At 37.2% G+C, this 20,566-nt stretch overlaps 1 protein-coding gene across 6 annotated transcripts in view; it reads left to right on the top strand.

Annotated features, from left to right (window-relative positions):
• The window catches only part of nav3.S (neuron navigator 3 S homeolog), a 386,349-nt gene that overhangs the window by 302,632 nt on the left and 63,151 nt on the right, over window positions 1-20,566 (top strand). For all 6 annotated transcript variants that reach the window (XM_018255933.2, XM_018255927.2, XM_041588590.1 and 3 more), the window contains 5 exons: window positions 5,546-5,685; window positions 10,053-10,971; window positions 12,389-12,504; window positions 18,325-18,433; window positions 19,685-20,068. In XM_018255933.2, the coding sequence (XP_018111422.1) occupies window positions 5,546-5,685; window positions 10,053-10,971; window positions 12,389-12,504; window positions 18,325-18,433; window positions 19,685-20,068 (1,668 nt within the window). The remainder of the gene's footprint in view (window positions 1-5,545; window positions 5,686-10,052; window positions 10,972-12,388; window positions 12,505-18,324; window positions 18,434-19,684; window positions 20,069-20,566) is intronic.

Raw genomic sequence — 20,566 nt, 5'->3', positions numbered from 1 at the left:
GTTTTAGACCACACCCACTTTAAACCACACCCATGTTACTGCAAGACCATGTCCACATTAATAGCACACAAAAACCCAAATGGTTGGTGCTCACTGCAGGGATCGGGGCCAGAACTAGGGGTAGGCAGAGTAGGCGGCTGTCTAGGGCGCCATCATTGAGGGGCGCACTTTTAAGGGGATTTCTTTTTGTTTTTTAATTTTTTTCAAGCGTTTATTTAATAATTTATTTCAGTAATCATGGTCACCCAGTTGGGTGGAATCCATCTCCTTCACCTTCTCCCTCTTGCCGGCAAGTAATAGCTCCTTCTGTGCGGTGCGACGTGCGTATATGTGTCAATGATGTCACTGATGTGTTGGGTGACAGAGACAGAGGCAGAGAACTGGCGGCCTGCTTGGTGTGGCTCTCGCTTGCTGCTCTCAGCCTTGCTGCACTGCTGTAAACATTCTTTCTATTACTGTGAAAGTGTGAAGCTTCCTGCTGGCACATCAGGTACAGATATGGGGGCCATATGTTTGCTGTTGCTGCTGGGCTGAACACTGGAACAGGTACATAAATATTTGGGGGCAATATGATGTGATCAGTTTTATTTTTTGCTGCTGCTGGCACAGGTAAAGATTGGGGCAATATGATGGCTGTAGGAGGGCTGTATGATGGATGGCTGCTGGCACAGGTATGGGGGGTGTATTATGGATGGCTACTTGGCTTGCTGGTACAGGTACAGGGGGCAGTAATATAAATGAAAAAGTGTTGTATATTTTCTTGCTTTCTTTATTTAAAAACCATCATGGTAAGGAGGTAGATGGTAATGCAGGACAGGGGGGCACTGATTGAAGCTCTTGCCTAGGGTGCTGAACTACCTTGTGCCTGCCCTGGCAAGGATGCCAGTCATATGGGAAAAAAGCTAAGTCATATTAAGACATACCCATAAATCCATATGCCTCCTCCTCCACTGTGTTTAATACAGTACCCCATCATATGATTAAACACTTTAGGGGCCACTAACAATAATTTTCAAATGCTAACAAACCCCCAGAACAAATAGCAAAGTATGACACACACAGGGAGCATATGGAAGGCAGAACAGAGCAGGAGACAGGAATCAGGACCAGTCTAAAATGTACTACATACAGTGACACAGTGCTGGTGCTCCATTAGCATTTTGTATAAAGTGTGAACAGGTGAACAATGTGGGCAGTTTCAGTCTGGGTCTCAGGTGTGAACAGTACAGGACTTTAGGGGAGTGAACAATAGAGGTGTCACAAGTGTGAACAATACAGGGGGGTATCACTGGTGTGAACAATACAGGGGATTATAGTGTGAATTTGAGGTTTAAACAATGCAGGGACCAGTCAATCTCTGTAGTGATACCTTTTAAATTTTATACATGGTAAGCAGACACAGCAGGCAGACTTTGATATGGAGGGCCAAATAAGGGGGGGTCAGCCCGCGGGCCGCCAGTTGGACAGCCCTGCGTTAGGGCATTGCACTGCATGATTTGAGGATCAGATTTTTTACTGAATGTTAATGTTGGGATATAGACAGAAGGTATACTGTAATTTGAATGCATTATTTACCTGGCCCATATAAGTAACTTGCCTTAATTTACAAAGACAAGAAAATTAAAATGTGCAAGTTTCATAATATCTTCACTGTTTATTATAATTATACTGTACTACAGTGTCAGTCCCTAATTCTTGTTCTAGTTCTAATTTTTCCTCTTTTACTTTACCTTTTTTAATCAGGTTTCTCTGAGTTACTGATTCAGTTGTTTTATTTGACCCATGTATGGGCAAAAGTATATTTTATAAACCTAAATTGCAAACAACAGTTATCTTTCTTCTTTGTATTTGTTTGTGTTATTCTCACTGTGCAATATAGGGAAGTATATTAGCTGATTTATTCGGCTATTTCTCAACTAGTTTAGATATTAATACCGAGACATGTACAAAGTGCACTGTCATGTTGATGCTTGGATGTTTTTGACCACTTAATGAGTTTATTATACTGCATGTTGAAGAACTATTAGAAACTGCATTTTTAAAATGTGTACTGACAGCTTCTCTATTTTTTAATATTGTGTTAAAACGCACTTCATACAAGTTCACTTATTTTATTTGAAAGTTTTTTAGTTTTTAATAATGCCCTTACAGTTGAGTACTTTTGTTTTAGTCTACATTACATCAATAATTTTCCAGTGTGCTTTGAATATGAAGTCATTGGTTCCACAGTTTCTCATTCGTTTGTGGTTTATCTGAGCACTGGTATAGGTGAGGGTTTTTGAGGCATACATAACTTTTGTGGTTTGGGATGATATTTTTATATATTGATTGCTCCCAGATATACAGGAGACCACTTTGTCCATGGCACAGATTATGTAACATACAGTGTCATTTTTCCCCATCACTTTATAGAAAAATTAGATGGTGTAACGCCAGATTATAAAGTGTTATATTTCTCTGCTGCTGGCGATGCTGACAGTGCAGATAGCTTCACGTTTTATGTAAACCTACATGTGGAGGATTACCACTGAAGTGCTACAGTTAGATAAATATGCAATTTAAAAGTGAAATAGCAATGTGCCAGAACAAATAAATACTGCATTAAATACATGTCAGATGGCAAAAGTGTTTTCTGTTGCTTAATAAACGCAAATGCAAAAGGAAATTTACAACAGCTGAACTTCAAGGAAGAGCTCATACATTAAAAAAATCTAAACTTGTAATGATCCAGAACTGTGCTTTATTTAAACTAAATAGTGTAACATAAAAAAGTAAAATAATTATAAACTGCATACTAGCATATTCAATCCTACCAGCCTTAATATTTTCAAAGGGATTTTCTATCTTGCATACTAATATCTCGGTTCAGAAACTCCTAATACTGTACATGAAAATAATGTTTATATAAAAACATTATGCTACTATAAAATATGCGCAGTTTCAAATGTACAATTTCTTTAAATGCAGGCACAGGCCTTAAAAGCAATTCTACATAGCAGGTTATTAAGCATATCAGGTAAGATAAAACACTTTAAGCCAGAGTTTTACACTTGAAGTGTAATAAATAAAACCCAATTATAAAAATAACTTTGAATCTACTATACTTAGTAACATTTTATACATGTGTAACACTCTCTTGGCGACCCCCCTGGTGCCAAGGTTGTACCTTCTTACCAAATAACCAATGCAAGTCCTGAGTCCCCTTTGCAAGGTGAAAGGGTACTGGGAATTTCCTCTCTTGGCAGTGACTCCACCTAATGGGATCTGGGAATTCACCTGCGGGTGGCCCCATTAGGAAAACATTCAGACACACACATTTCTGTGTAACAAATATAACTTTATGCAAGATTAAAGGCAAAGTAAAATATACATTTGCATGATATAAATGACCCACTACCCTGGGGATATCTGCTGTTCATTCCTGGCACCTCCTTGCCAGGTAAAGTCCCCACTCCACTCCTGGTGGACAACGAGTCTCAGTCCCTTTTCCCCCAAAGAGCTCTTAAGTTTTCCAGGTAGGGCTACCTGCCCAAATACCTTTCCTACTAGACAAAGGTATTTATTCCCACGTAGCAGGCGCCAGAACAAAGCCTGTATCACACACAGGAGAAACGCTGGATCCTTTTTTTTAACCCTGCCTCAGAGCTGAAACAGGCATCCACAGCAATGACATCCTCAGAAGCTCCAGGCTCTCTTTACCAAGCACACAACTTGCTTCATCATCCAGCTAAACTATAGCTCCCTGCACTCTTCTACAAGCATGTAAAAGTGCAGTTTTGCATTTACGAGCTTCAGAGCCTCCTGGTCTAGCTCCCAGGCTTGGGGCTGCTGCACCCAGCCATCCAGGGGGTCCTCCAGCTTTTTGCCTCTTACATCTTTACAGCAGTTTCTGTCCACCCTCTCTCAGTGAAAGTGAAAGCAGGAATGGCAAATGTGAGCACATGGCCCTCTTATATATCCAAAGGTGGTGCAACAGCGACACCTTGTGACACCCTATATGCCAGACACACTGCACTGGGACAAGGCTCCAGCCCCTCCCAAGACTCTAGGTAGACCCTGTAGCTCAGAGGCAGGGGATTTCCCAACATGTGGTTTCACATTTTAAGGAACAGAGGGGAATTAACCCTTTATATCCCTACATGTGGTTATATATTATATGCAATTTTAGTAATGCTGTTTCTACTAGAATTGCATGTCTTTAATGTTGCAGAGTGGTCTCTGCGTTCCATTTCATAGCACAGAGACCTGTGTCTAGCCCCTTTAATAGAACATTCTCAACATTAGGCAGTGGAAGTGGGAGGCATGTAGGCGTTCTCCCTTCTGCCTCCCACCCAACTTGCACATGTAAATGATGCTCTACTTAGCTAGTGACAGGAGATGCAGGCTGCAACTAGATCATGTCCTTAGTGCCGATCCTATGGCTAGGTCAAACCTGTATCTGCTGCACTCTTCTCCTCATTCTGGATTTTCAGTTTGGTGTATGGTTCCGAGTTCAACAAGAGCCACAGATGCTTGTTAGATTAGCACATAGGGGTAAGCTCTTTCACCCTTACAGTTACAATAATTGAATCTCACATTGAGTCTGTGGTCCTTATCTAGACTAAAGAAAATTACTGTTTGCCAAAACTGAACATAATCTGTATCTGTGTTCAACCTTAAAGGGCACCTGTTGACAAAATACAGATGAAGCCACTTGGTGTGTTAAATGCGTCATGACTCGGATTAATTGAAGAATCTGTGTTATCTAAAGTAATTTTAACTAATTTAATGCATTTAACCTTTTCATTACCATACCAAAACACCATTGTTCACAATGGTGAACGCTTTAATTAGATGGGAAGCTGTGACGCAATTTTCTGTGTTAAATGGGATAAGTGGGATATCTGGGTTTAGTTATTCTGTGTCAAACACACAAACCAAATTGGCTTCATCTGCATATTATCCCTAACCAAAGGTGCACCCTAATAGTGCCGGCACTCCTGTTGGGTGTAACCGTAGTATTTTTAAAAAAAATTCCCTCCCTGCCAACACTAGGACACTTGTACCGGGAGGGAGCTCCTGGTTTGAGCTGCCATGTTGGGGCACATGAATGCATAATGAGCGAATGCAACTTGTTCATCATGCGCATGTGCTTGACATCAGAAGTGCGTTATGTACATTAGCTCTGACAGCTCTGACAGCTCTGACAGTGTCCTAACGCTAGTTGAGGGCAATTTAAAAAAAACAAACTACTGTTACAGTAGTGCAGGCTCTACTAGGCCGCACCTTTGGTTAGGGATAATATATTTTGGCAACAGGTGCCCTTTATCAACTTTTATATATGACCTACAGAAATAACAGAGCTGCTTTTTAAAATTTCTACAAGTATGATAAGTGTAATAAGTATCTTTTACTTTTACTATAAGAGTACTGTTATTTTGCTTTTCTTTTCCTATATATAGCTGCACCATAATATCCCTGTTCTGTTCATTGTTATTGCATTGTCTGGTAAGAAAATCTCCTATTCTGTTTGAGCATTGATATAGTTTTGTGTTTGTGTGCCTAGACTTCCAGGTCCTTCCCGGGTGCCAGCTGCAGGCAGCAGTACCAAGGGTCAGGGAACAGCTAATTTAAATCGAAGAAGTCAGAGCTTTAACAGCATTGACAAAAATAAACCACCTCATTATGCAAATGGCAATGAAAAAGGTAAGACTATGCCACATACTACATTTAAATTGTGTGAAATATAGAAGACATATTTCATAATACAAAGTCTGAGTTTATAATTCTTTTGTATTTTTTTCTCCATTCGTTATTTTTCCAAATATCTGAAAGGCTGAGACATTTGACAGTGGATTCTGCTAGCAATTATATTTTATAGACTATTAAGCCAAATGCAAAATATAATTGGGATCTTCGAAGTAGAGTCCAGAGGCACTTTCTATCCTAGGGTCTCTTAATGAAATTCAACTGGGAAAATAATTAAATAAAGTAGCAATCGGATCAAACTACAAGTCATACAATGGCTATTAAACTATTATCTTCTTGTTTGTGAGAAACCTCTATAAAAGGGTTTCTCTTACTTATTTTTATAATAAGTATAAAGATATAAAAAAAAACTCTTCTAAGTGGTTTGCTGTTGTAGATATAAATATATTTTTTGCAATACAGTGGGCAAGGATCATAGAGAAATCATGGATCATGGAAATGTGATACTCCAACTAACAGTGTATGAAACCTGCTCTTCTGTTTTCTGTTACATTCTTTCAATAACAGTTTAATTAAGCATTTGCTAGAAATTAGCAGGAAGCACCTCAAAATATCCATTATGATTGACATATTGTATAAAATACAAAACTAAAGCACTAGTAAAGATACAATACACATAATTTTTTGTGATAACTTGTGCATGCCATACTTTGTTTATTTTGGAGTGTTTTTATATCCATGTAGTTTTGGAAGCATATGCAGTAGTTACCTGTTATTTTATAGAAAACATTGGTTTTATGGCTGAAATTGCATAGATTCTAAAAATAGAATCTCTACAATATATATTGTAATGCATGAGATGTTTGTGCAAAGAGCTAGGCATTCAAAGACATGGAAAGTATTTATAAACAGTCAAGGAAAAATAAGAATAAAAAAACTGCTAACAGACAAGAAATTATAAACTTATAAACAGGAACACTATAACTGTGAAATAACATAGCATATATTAAAAAAAACTGAAAAAAACACCTACATTGATAAGAGATATTGATAATCATGCCACAGAAAAAAACTTGTTCAATAGAAATAAATGTGCTTACAGCCAAACATAGAGATACTTACACAGCACTGCATAATGGAGTTTTCTTAGCATGCATATTGCCAGGCACATGAGACATAAAAAAGGAGTCTACAGTTAAGAATCACAGCCTTGGAAATATATTTACAACTTCAGAGGGTCTCAAAACATAGAAGGATTCTAGAGAACTGAGAGCTATAGTACATTCTGTAACAGGATGGCTGACAGAATACTGTACCTGGGAAAGTCCTTAGCACATATAATATCTAAAATATTTCTCACCTAACAGTGCAGAGCAAGAGCAGTGGAGCATGTGGGCGCCATGTTCTGGATCTTCGGATTTTTTTGGGTCCGCTTCAGATTTCTTCGGGTCCTCTTTGACAAATTCCAGCACTTTTGGTGCATGCACAGTTGGTTCAAACTGGAAGTCTGCTCCAACTGCACATGCATCAATATGGCTCTATTTTACAGATGAAGACCAGCGATCTGGAAGATGGCGCCCACAAGCTTCACTGCGTTTTCTATTCACTTTTGGTGAGAAACATTTTCAGGGCTATTGAAGTATGCAGGGGGTTGAGTTCTCCTTTAAACAGCATTTCCCAGTGTGTGAGGGAGTAGCTGGGTAGGAGACTGTTTTTCATTCTGAGCTGCACTTTTGCGAAATATCAACAAGTTACTGGAGAAAGAAATGGAAACCCCCCCTAAAAGACTGTGTGCTGGAAGTTTAACAGAGGACTCTGGGTGTTAAATCAGAACTGCTGTTCCTAATTTGAAGCCAGTGGGCTGAAACTGTGCATATTGCTTATAATGAAAAGCCAGGCAAGCTGCATAAAACTGTTAAAGTTGGCCTTTGGCTCCCGTTTGTGTGCTAAAACAGTATCGTGCTTATGATCCCAGCTAACCTGAATCTCACAGTACATACAGTAGCAGCAGAGTGCCCCACCTAATTAAACAGATGAGATTTTGAGGACTCCAAGGGTTATCAGTAATATAAAAGGAGTAAGATCATTCAATCCAAATACTCCAGTCCTGAAATTGCCCTACCAACTTAAAAAAGATCTAGTGGACAACTTTGAGGTACAGTTCTTCTCAAAGGAACATACACTGCTGAACAACTTTCCCAGTAACTATTGATATATAGCTGTCAGGGGAAAAATATTTGAAGTGAGACAATTTACAGATTGTCTATAAGAAAAAAAATGTTCTGGTCTCTCTTTCTTATGCAGAGATTATATGCAATATGTTGCACTCATTTGTGTCAGGCACAAATTCTTGCTGCACCAAACTGTAGCCACAAACAACAACCCAATTTTACAGTAGGATTAAATATGCTCAATGGTATCTACTTATAACCTATTCTGCAATAGTGTAGGTATGCTAATAACTGCCATTGAGAAGGCTTGTATTTACAAGTAGTTTTCATTAATTTTATTGTATTTTTCCTGTTTGGCAAGTTACAGGATAACAATAAATTGTTAAATATACAAACTGTAAGATACTTTTTTTCAAGTGATGGTGCATCTTTAAACCTGAAATGCACACATGTAAATATTAAAAAGTTTTATGTAAAAAATTATATTAGACATTTGACATTTTCTAGTAATTATCACAGTGGCCACAAGATGGGGCCAGTGTTCACATAATGGATTACAGCACAAGCCCCCAACACACATGAAAGAAAAAATGACCATGAAATACTATGCACAAAACAAAAACTATGGTACCGTGTTAGCCAGTAGCAAAAATAACAAATAAAAAAACAAACAAATACAAAAAGTATTGTAGAAGTGATACCTATATTGGCTAACAATAAAAATACATTGCAAGCTTTCCGTGCACCAAGGCCCCTTCGTCAGGCAAAATACAAATGAAAGCTGGAAAGGCACCGCATATATACTGTTAGATCAGTGGAAGGTATTCATGGGCAATAAATTAGGAAGTTACAGATAGATAGAGATCAAATGTAGAGATAATACAATGAATTAGGGTGGGTTGTAAATAGTCCAGGGGTCTGGATTCAGACAGGTCACATAGTGTGACATAAATTACTATGAAACCGCCTCATTTAGGAGTATGACAATACTTTGAATACTGGAATGCTATTGTTATTTAAGAGTAGATAGTAAGTTATAAAAAGATGTAAAGACGAATTAGGTGGACACAAAATTACCACTGATGTAGCAGTTAATAATCTGTAGCCATTCTTTGTTTTGATTGGATTTAATAGGCTCGAGCAATTTAAATGAGTATAATATATATCTTTTTAAATGAATCTTAACACTGAAAACACCTCTCACATATGAGACTATTCATGAAAAGAGAACAGAAACGTGGGCTTAATATGCAAGCAGTAGGGCTGAAAGATCAATGTCTACAATATTTCCCTTAGTAGTTTCAAATACAGGTATTGAATCCATGACTTGGATATTAAGATTTACAGGAAGGCCATCTCCCATAGACTACATTTTAATGCTGTGTTGTGCGCTGGGCCCCTCAAATGCCAAGTAAGCTTTCAGCTGTTGCATGAGATCAGAATCCCTTAATCCCTCTGAGCAAGCCTCTACAATAGAATAGAACCTTTTGGCCGTGTTGCCAGAAATACGTAATTTCACTATATGCATGAATCCAGGGATTCAATAGGTAAAATGATCAATGTCCATGGAGTATGGTCAATAAGCAGAGAAATGCAGCAGCCGCATTGCCCTGTACAAAGACATTTCACTGAATCACTTTATACTATAGTATATACTATTTTTATTATACTTTAATTTGATGTTTTATCAAGACATTAGAAACACCTGACCTTAATTTTTTAACCTAAACTGTAGGTACTGTGGGTAAATGTGTCAAATCATTGACAATTTCAAACACCTGACACTGTTATATTATGATAAAATAATTTATTTCGTGCTATGAATAGAAATGTGTGTGTGTATATATATATATATATATATATATATATATATATATATATATATATATATATATATATATATCTATCTATATATATTGGCTCAAAAGAAGCTAGCACACACAGGACTTATGGAGAAAAAAAGGTTTTTATTTTAACAGAAAAAAACTAAAGTTTTGGCTAGGTCCCTAGCCTTTCTAAAACCCTTTTTTTCTCCATAAATCCTGTGTGTGCTAGCTTCTTTTGAGCCATTGTAAATACTAATACATAGCTCTGCACCCAGGCACCGTATACGTGTTGTGCCGGCATTTCTAGTTCTGGATATATATATATTATATTAATTCAAATTTCAATAATGTTTTTGCATCCTTTTAGAATCACCAAAAGGCCCTCAGCAGTCTGCAGGCATGAATGGAAATGTGCAATATCCCACTAGCTCTGGTCAGCAAGTGGCCTCTGCCATACCCTCCCCAAGTGCCAGTAAGCCTTGGCGCAGCAAATCCATGAATGTCAAACACAGTGCCACTTCTACCATGCTGTCTGTAAAGCAGCCCAGCCCTGCAACCTCTCCAACTCCATCTTCAGATAGATTAAAACCTCCATTATCCGATGGAAGTAAAACATTATCTTCTGCACAAAAATCCATGCTTGAAAAATTTAAACTTAATACCAAGGGTTCGTTAAGATCCCAGTCTTCTAATGAAGTAATTCGAGAGGATGACACCTTATCAGAATGCGGAGAAAACGATGGTGGTTCTAGCTTTATCAGCCCCAAAGTATCACCTAAATTAGCACCTCCAAAAGCTGGAAGCAAAAATATTAGCAATAAAAAGTCTTTGCCTCAGCCAAAAGATAAAGATGATAAAAATCGGGAGAAAAATAAGTCTAACTCAGAAAAAGCTGCTAAAGAGGAAAAGGAACAGACATCGGAAGGATCAAAAAAGAGTTCAAAAATTGCAAGTTTGATCCCCAAAGGAAACAAAACAGCTGCTGTTAAGAAGGACAGTTTGATTCCCTTATCAAGCGGGATACCTAAACCGGGGTCAAAAGTGCCTGCAGCAAAGCAGACCACATCTCCTGGTTCTGCAGCTGCCAAAGAGCCAGAAAAAAGCAGGACTACAAAAGGCAGTCAAACTCAGTTAACACAAAAAACATCTGCCTGTGAAAAGGCAACTACTCCCTTGGAAGGAAAAACCCATATTTCTTCTGCAGGCACAGGAAATGGTACTGTGCAACTCCCTCAACAGCAGTACACTCACCCGAATACTGCTACTGTGGCACCTTTCATTTACAGGTATGAACAGCTTTCTAAATAACTTTCTTTATACAGAGAAATATTAAAAATGAATAATTTGACTTTCTTTGTCGTGCAAACCGCATCCACAAAGAGAAGCCCTGAATGCATTTATTGCATTTACTGTATACTGTACACTTATAAGTACAACTGTACTGCTTCATTTTAGCACACACTTTTTGTCTTTGTGTTTAAGACACGTGACTGAGCATATATTAATGTAAGAGGTAATTGATTCCATTATATTCTGCATGTTTGCATTTTTTGTGGTTGGCCCACATTCAAAATACAGCAGCATAGAGAAAGTTTTCAACAAAAACACACTTAGCTATGTTTAAAAAAAAAAAAACTCACATAAACACAAGACAGGTCTATGATCACTTATCTGGAAACACATTATCCAAAAAGCTCAGAAGCACATTAAGGTCAACTCCCATTGAGTCCATTTCAGCAAATCATTCTAATTTTTAAAAATAATTTCCACTGCTATATAACTACTAGAGGTCACGGGGGCAGCTGGACCACTAGGTCTTCTCCCTTAATAATTTTTAAAAAATTCCCTTTCAGCCACTGCCACTTTTTACTCTGCAAGTGGAGCGTGAGCATGCAGACAGGCAGGCAGGATCAAGTTTAGTAGCAGTAGCGCCTTGCTTCATAATCTATTTTTTTGAGGGAGGGCCTGGCACGTCTTAGTTACACCACTGTTGGTTTCCTTTTCTTTGTAGTAAAAAAACAGTTCCTAACTTAGCTACATTAATCCATCAAAATGTAGCTGTCAACAGAAATTAAGCACTGCCATGAAAAGTTACTACTGATTCAGTTATCTTTTATGGAAAAAATATTTGAACAAAATGTAATCATTGGTGATATCTTTATATATTACACTGAGATGGCTACCAAAATATGGCTAAATAATTGAAAGTTATTTATATTTACTCTCTGCCAGCTCATCAGCAGTTCGGGCCTAAGAGTGGGTTAAATATTTGTTATTATTAAAGCAAACCCTACTTTGAAAAGTCCTATTTTATCTAAAAAGGCATTGAAATAAATGGCAGGCCATTCTGAGCTTGATCTGCAAAGGCAAAATTCTTTGATGGCAAAAGTGTATTTTCATGAACTGATTACGAACATCATAACAGGCATTAAAGCCAGCTGTAATTTTCAAGTGGTTTGGTGCTTTTGTGAGATAACTGTGTAATCTCTGGAGTGGTGTAGTTCTTCTAACTGTAGCACTTCCCTTGTGCATTATTTATGGAAATGCTTCTTTAAAATAGATTTTTTTTTTCTTGGCCACCATTACATAAATTGTGTTTCTAATCTGGATAAAGTTTTAACATATTAATTTGCATAGAGTTTGCAGTATGCAATATTAATTTTAAAAATGCATTAAATTATTACTCAAACTGTTCTATTACAGAACACACACTGAAAATGACAGCACTTTAGTACCACCTGCTGACTCCTGCACAAGTCCAACCAAGGGTGAATCATCCTACAGTAAGACTGCCAAACAGTGCCTAGAGGAGATATCTGGTGAGTGGTCAGTTAATGTATTGGATGCAACATCTTTAACACAACATTTTTACTTGAAAAAATATCCTCTCCCTCTTTTTTTGCTGTTCATTTTTTCAATCTCTGGGCTTCACCTTTATCCTCTGTATAAACATTTTTATATTCTTGATGGCTCATATTTTATAGAAAAGTTTCTTTTGGGTAAAGCAGGGAGAACAGGACTTTCTTAAACTCATGCTCTTTAACCATCAGTATTGGTAGGTGTAATCTATATGTTTCATGTATACACCTGTGCACCTCTGTTGTGCAGCATATATTTGCACTTTAGAAATACTTTGTAGAAGTAATAATATTAATAATTTCTCTATATTCAATCTCTTAACACTGATTTATGTGTCTGTATTTTTATGGATAAAAGGGGAGAAAACTACCCAAAAGCTTTAAGACTGAAAGGCAGGAAACCTTTATAAAATATGAATTACTCGTTTACCAGCTTAGTCCCTATAATATATGAGCTTTTTTTCCTTGTGTAATTTACTTTAAATTGAACATGTTGGTGGAAATGTTACTATTCAGACTGTGTACATTTATACTATTTCTATGCTGACATAGACTCAACTTTTTCCATAATGCCTTAGGTATAGATGTGATATAGCAATCCGTATGTATTATTCATTTTATCTATTGTATATACACTACACAGCAAAAATATGTAGGTATGGGCGAATTTGACCCGTTTCTTTTTGGCAAAAATTCGCCACCGGTGAAATGTCGCAGACGCCCATTAAAGTCTATGGGCGTCAAAAAAAGTTTGTAGCGCGGCGAAATTGTTTTGACGCGCGTCTTTTTTTTTGATGCACGCCGCCATACAAGTCTATGGGCGTAATTTTTTCAGCGAAACAAGCCAAAAAAATTCGCCCATCCCTATAAATATGTAAATATTCCTTCTAATAACTGGAAGTAGATATTTCATCAAGTAAAGTTCATACAGCACAGAATGACTTGACACAGAATCTTGACCTCAACCCAAATGAACACTGATGTGATGAAATAAAACACCAATATGAGCTAGGCCTGATAGTCCAACTTTAGTGGCCTACCTCATCACTTATGAGTAGAAGCAAATCCCAATAATGTTCCAGCATTTGGTGAAAAATCTTCCTTCAAGAATAAAGGGCTATGATGGTAGTTTAACAGCTTCATATTTATTCCATTGACTTTGGAATGTGATATTGGATAGATGTTTACTTTTGGCCCTATATTGTATTTATTATAATATCATATAATTAAAAAACTCTGAATGGATGTACAGGTAGAATACCCTTTAAAACAATTCCTAACCTGACACTTAGAACAATAAACTTAGGGCCAGTTTTATTAGATATTATCTTGGAAATCCAGAAGGATCCCAGCAGTTCGATCCATTTTCAAATTAATGAAGACTTTCCCAACAATATTTGCTGAAAGTCAGGAAAATGTAACACATGGCACATAAAAATATGCTAAAACATAACAAATTTTGTTGCTTTGAGCAGTAAAACATATACACTTTCAGTACTGAATATATATGTATATATCCCATTGCATGTTTTGTGTGTTTTGTAGCCTGATATTCACTAAACCTAGACCAGTGTCTAGAACAAAAAAGTGGGTAAAGTGGTGTGGCAACATTCCATGTCCAGATTTTTGGTGGCCCTTCACTCAATGTATAGGGTGTCATCAACAGATTAGCAGCCCCGTCCAGCCACAAAACTTTTAAATCATCTTAAACATAAACTCTGGAGACCCAGAGTTCATGTTTAAGCTGGTGTAACACCTATTTGGGCCATACGGGGTTAATTCACCAGCTAGTGCACTAGAGCATGTGTTACACGTGATTCTAACACTTCAGGTTAGGGCCTTCACTATATGGAAGATTAAAGGTGTGGTGTAGTGTAACTACAACTCCCACAGGCTACTGTGCAATAACAAAAGACTTGGGCACCAGGAGGTTCTTAATAAAACAGGAACAAGGTTTATTGAACTATGCACGAGGCAAGTGACATCAGGTTTCTACTCACGGAGGAGTTGAGGCAACAGCATATAGAGAGTTCACTCAGATCTGCAGGCAGGGTCACCTAGAGCAGACACAGGCATTTCATGAGGAAGAGCCTCCATTAGGCATTTGCAGAATTTACACACATTCCCTTCTGGAAGTTGTCAGGCAAGCAGCTTCTACCCTGCAGTCCCTCTTCTCTGAGGTCCCTGACTGTAGGCAACACACAGAGCCTTTGGGAAGCTACTCCCTTACTGCAAATCCTTGTTGGAGCTCAGCTGCTCTTTCTCTCTAACCTCTCTGCCTTTCTCTCCTAGAGAGACTATGACAAGTCTGCCCTAGTATATCTGTTCCTCATTCACGGGGTTACCTGGTCCCCTACTAGGACACATGCCTTCTTCTGGGCCTTCTGTACTCAGCCCGTCTGAGCACACCCAGCTGGATCAGCATCCAGAGGCGGAAGAGGCCACTCCTTACACACACTATAGTGCAGTGTGGCAGGAAGCTGTCACACCTCTCCTGGCAGATCACTCTAAGAAAAAGGTGGGAGCCTTAAAGCTGCAGGGCAGATAAACCCGTAGGGGCCCCTACACTGGCAACATTCCATGCCACATCCCATCCCAAGAAATTATTCCCTCACTTCTATGTGCAAATCTATATTGCACTTTTATTATTATTTTGGCTTTATTTACATCTTAGTTGCCATGTTTGCATCCAGTGTTTGCAACCCTTATTTAGTTTCTCTTCTGCATATCAAAGCTGGTGAGGCAGCATGTTATACTTTTATCTTTTTCAAGTATTTAGAAAGTATCATCATTTTCTGTTCTACTTTAGAACAAGTAGGACACAAACACAATTAAATAGCATGTGTTAGATGTTATTTATTAGAAACAGTGTTAAAAATAAGATTCAGAGAACAAAAAGGGTTAAACAAATACTAATGGCAATTGTAATTGCATTTACAAATATCTTTAAAACATTGAAAATGGTTACTGAATGCATATTGGAAAGCTACTTAGAATCAGATTTTCTTTCTTTATGCATAAAAAAAAACAAGGACCCATTCAGCGTAATTGTCCCAATCAAGTTTATCTCCTATAAATCATGTCAAATACTGATGGGATAATGTGATCCATTTCACTGACAATTCACAATTCACCCATTTTTCCCATTTTTTTTCACCAATTTGTTTCACCCATTGGTGTCTACGTGCATCGTTTTCACAGCAAAACTTGGCAAAAAATGTCACTCGTCACTTATGTCAAACTACTGTATTAAACTACAAACTTTAAAAATGGAATTCTTTATAAGTGGATTTGCAATTTTTGAAAACAATGTTTGTTTCTTTATAAAATATATTTGTGTATACAAATTTGTGCTATTTTCTGGGTGTAGATCTGTGGCATTGTGAGCTAGGCTATTGGCATAGTTTTATAGGTAGACTGCTTGCTGCCATGACAGCTAGCAGTCTGTACTGCAGTGCAAGGGAAGAGTCAAATATCTGGGTATGCAGGCTGAATACTAAAATGTAAGCAGGAGCATTGTGCGGAGCCTTGTTTCACTGCCTCAGTTGGGCTTGTATCGAGCTGTGACGTGAGCATAGTAGTTGCAGCACTGTGTCAGAGAATGGAAAGTGTGGTACAGCTCTGCATTTGGAAGACTCGTCTTATGGAAGGAAATAGCAAGGTTAGCAAGACAAATATTTTCAATCTTAGCAAAATTAAGGCATTTCTTCAGGATATGTCTGGTGCTTTGTAGAAGAAAGCCACCTCAATTTTACTTCTAAGCTGGATTAGTGAATTGATGGAGCCTATTTTATATTCTGCAAGAAGGGATTTCTAAAGGCATCGTCGGCAGATGTGACAAATAAGAACTTTTGTACGGCAGTATTTTGCAAAGCGGTGGTTGAGCGATTCCCCAAAGCAGGATGTAAATCTCAATTTTCAAAGATGACAAATGGTCTTTGAAAGATGCAACGTCCTACTGAGCTGCCACTTGTTAAATGCAAGAATGTCAGAAAACATTCTTCTTTTCAGAAACAAAAGACTATAACAAACCTGTCATTTCTGAGCAGTACTGACAATGGAATGGTCTGCTCCTATCTAGCAAATTGGTATGAAGAATCCACAAGGTCAAACCTCTGCTTCACACAAAAAGAAGAAAAAGTTGAGGCTGGGAGCTTATCTAGGATTCTGTCCAAGTCAGTGCATTCTCTGCCTTCTACAAAAACTTGGGATACAGCGGATATGCCCCCAATATGTAATATTTTATCACACAGGAACTCATCATACAAATTAATAGAAAGTCCAGGTACAGTAACAGTTTTAAAAGAAGAATATACACAGATTGCGGATGATATATCTAGTGAAACGTTTGGCGACTTTACCAGAAGCTGGTTAGAGGAGGAAGAAGTAAGTTACCTACGAGAAGGAACTGCCGACTTGGATGAGGAAGTCATTATGACCATGCTAGGTGACCTAGAGCAAGCTTTGTATTATGAAATGATTGGTGAGTTAAGAACTGAGCTATGTACATTTTCAAATTGGCTCTTGGTTATTACCCTACATATTCTGGTTAATCTGTTTCAATAATGTCGTATTTATGTAAAAGTATGCTTGTAATGGCTGCAATACAGTGTAGTATACAGCAGCTTTTGCTTCCTAGGCCAGGTTCAATATCATATTGCAGTGCTGTATACTAGTATGGCATGTTTTAACAACCAGGTTTCCCAATTCTTTATGACACTGTCTTTTCTACTTTTTGCATAAATAATTTACAGGTATGGGACCTGTTATATAGAATGTTTGGGACCTGGGGTTTTCTGGATAACGGATTGTTACATAATTTGGATCTTCATAGCTTATGTCTACTAGAAAATCATGTAAACACTAAATAAACCCAATAAGCTGGTTTTGCTTCCAAAAAAGATTAATTATATCTTAGTTTGGATCAAGCTCACGTTACTGTTTTATTATTACAGAGAAAAAATAAATCATTTTTCAAAATGTGGATTGTTTGGATAAAATGGCTACTATGGGAAATGTCTATTCTGGATAATGGGTTTCCAGATAATCCCATACCTGTGCTTGAGAAGTACTGATATCTGTTTTGTATCCTTTTATCAAAATAACAACCTTATCATCTTCTCTACTGCTGTCCTTTGACACACCTTTTGTTTTAGTTTGCTAATACACTGTAATATAAAAAAAAAAGATTTTGCATATTATCTTTTTTTTTTACATTTACTTTTTTGTTCTGCATTCCTCAGGCTCTTACTTTCAGATGGTATCTGGCTGCTAGAACTTAATTAAGCAGATCCAAGGAGAGGGCCTAAAAAGAAAGATTATAATAAATAATGAAATAGAACCCTAATAGTTATTCAGTTTTTTTAGTTGCTGGGGTCATTGACTCAAGACACAGCAAAAGAACAGGACTGTCTGGCACTCAAGGGATCCACAAGGCCAAAAATATAAGTTAAAAAATAAAGTCTTTATTAATCATGTTTAAAAGAATAGATACATCTCCATAGGCCCAAGGTCATTGACCCAAGAACCAGATAGAATTATATTTTCAGGCTGGAAATCATATATTGTAATTCAAAAAACACACTAAGTAAAGGATGAAGACCAACTGAAGACTTGCTTACAATAGGTTCATCTATAACATGCGCAAAGTTAATAGGAAGGTGAACATCTAACCCAACAAAAAAGCCAATTATAGGTTAAAGAAAATCTACAATAGGCAGAGGTTATATGCACATACTGTACTTGTTTTAATTGTTTATGCTCATTTTCTGTTCTGTTCAGGAGAAGATCCAGAGACACGAAGGATGAGAACTGTAAAGAATATTGCAGATCTAAGGCAAAACCTTGAAGAAACTATGTCTAGTTTACGAGGAACACAAATTACTCACAGGTGTGTACGTTACTTCTAGCTTTTATAACTGTGGATATACAGTAGTATATGTTTATGATCAACTGTTAATTTATCACTAGCACTTTATCCTTGATAAAGGCCCCAATGTGGGCCGAAACGTTGGATGCACAGTGATGTAGAAATAAAACACTATTGATTGATGAAATTCGTGTGCTGGTCCATCGTGAACAATTTTATATATATATATATATATATATATATATATATATATATATATATATATATATATATATATATATATATATATATATATATTATAGTTTATATAGTGAATTAAGTACCTGAAGACCAGATAAATACATATGATAAAATTTTGCTGTTTAATAACAAATCCGCAAAATAATGAAATTCATGCCATCACTGTCCCCCTTTAACGATTGGTTGAATATTAGTTTAATATAGGCATCACAAATGTATGACTACATTGCACTCTTCCAACAAATCTGAAAATTCCAACAATAAAGAATGTTATCATTTGCTTATCCTTTTTATTAACAAACCACTTTTTGGAGACCTTACTGCAGGTGTACATCCTTCCCACTTGAATCAGCTATGTTTCTATGTGAATGAACATTGAACCATATTTTCCTCCTAAATGCTACCATTAGATATGATGATTTCCTTATAGAGGGTTCTCTAATAGGAGGGACAATCTCCCTAATTCAGCCTCCCAGTTCACAATTGTCCAATCTAACCAAAGAAACTGATTTATATGTATAAAGAAACCATTCTTGAGTTTTTTAGTAACTTTAATGTGTGGTGCATAGTGATGGGAGAATAAATTCACCAGACATGAATTTTAGTATGGCAGTAAATTTCCACGTTTCGCCTCAAGCAAATGAATTAGCAAAACTGCAGTAACAATTCGACTGCATAAAAATTGCTCGTTTCAAAATTATTCAGATGCCCATTGACTTTAATGCATTTGGACCAAATAGTCGCACATATAAAAATTGACGCCCATTGACTTCAGTGCATTTTGGGAATTTCGAGGTAAATTTGAGAATTTTTCAGCAAAACAGCACAGATGCACTAGTGATGCACCAAATTACAGAAAGTTTACTTATTCAGAAAACACTATGTCCCAAGAATTCCAGATAATAGATTCTATACCTGTATTTTGAGCTCCTCCTAAATGCTATGCCTAGCCCTAGATATAAAAACTTCCTTATAGAAGCTGTACATTTAAAGCATTTTTTACTAATGCATTTTTGTTATATTTTATGGCAGCACATTGGAGACAACATTTGATAGCACTGTGACCACTGAAGTTAGTGGGAGGAATTTACCAAGTTTAACAAGTCGTTCCTCTACAATGACATGGAGACTTGGTCAAGCAAGTCCTAGGCTTCAGGCTGGAGATGCTCCTTCCCTGGTTGGTGCTTACCCTCGAAACAATTCAGGTCGCTTTATACATACAGACCCCTCGCGGTTTATGTACACTACTCCTCTACGACGTGCCGCCATTTCCCGCCTTGGTAATATTTCACAAGTCGAGATCAGTGAAAAAGGAAGTCATGACCTTGACATAGCTTCAGAGGTGGATGTAGGAGGTTATATGAGTGATGGTGATATCCTTGGGAAGAGTCTTAGATCTGATGATATTAATAGTGGGTAAGTATGCTTTAGTGGTATTCTGTAATGCACTGGTTTCCTGTTGTAAACTCTGATAAAGCCACATGGCTAAAAGCAGTGCTATTTTAGTATGGCATCTTTTTTTATTTCAGTCCACAGTTTTAGCATCAGGCTCAAATGAAACTAGCTAGAGTACATGGAATATAGTGTGTTTTTGTGCTGTGTAAATATGATAGTAAGCTTGAGACTGTAAACTGCACTGTGGCAGGGACTTATGAGAATGATGAAACACTGTGTAAACATGCTGGTGCTATAAAAAAAAAGAAAGATAATAATATATAATACACAAAAGCCGTGAATATCTTGTAAATTATATCCTTATAAACGGTGAGTAGTGATGTCATCTGTTATAAACGGTGAGTAGTGATGTAATTTCTGTCACATGACTCACTAAAATTTGTGTATTATAATTAATAAAGTACCCCAGTTGTAAAATATGAGGATATTAGAAGTTACCTCGGAGTTCCATGACCTGTA

This window comes from Xenopus laevis, chromosome 3S (assembly GCF_017654675.1).
Source record: "Xenopus laevis strain J_2021 chromosome 3S, Xenopus_laevis_v10.1, whole genome shotgun sequence".
NCBI lineage: Eukaryota > Metazoa > Chordata > Amphibia > Anura > Pipidae > Xenopus > Xenopus laevis.
Note: the sequence above shows the minus strand (reverse complement) of the source record. Positions and strands in the feature narration are given on the sequence as shown.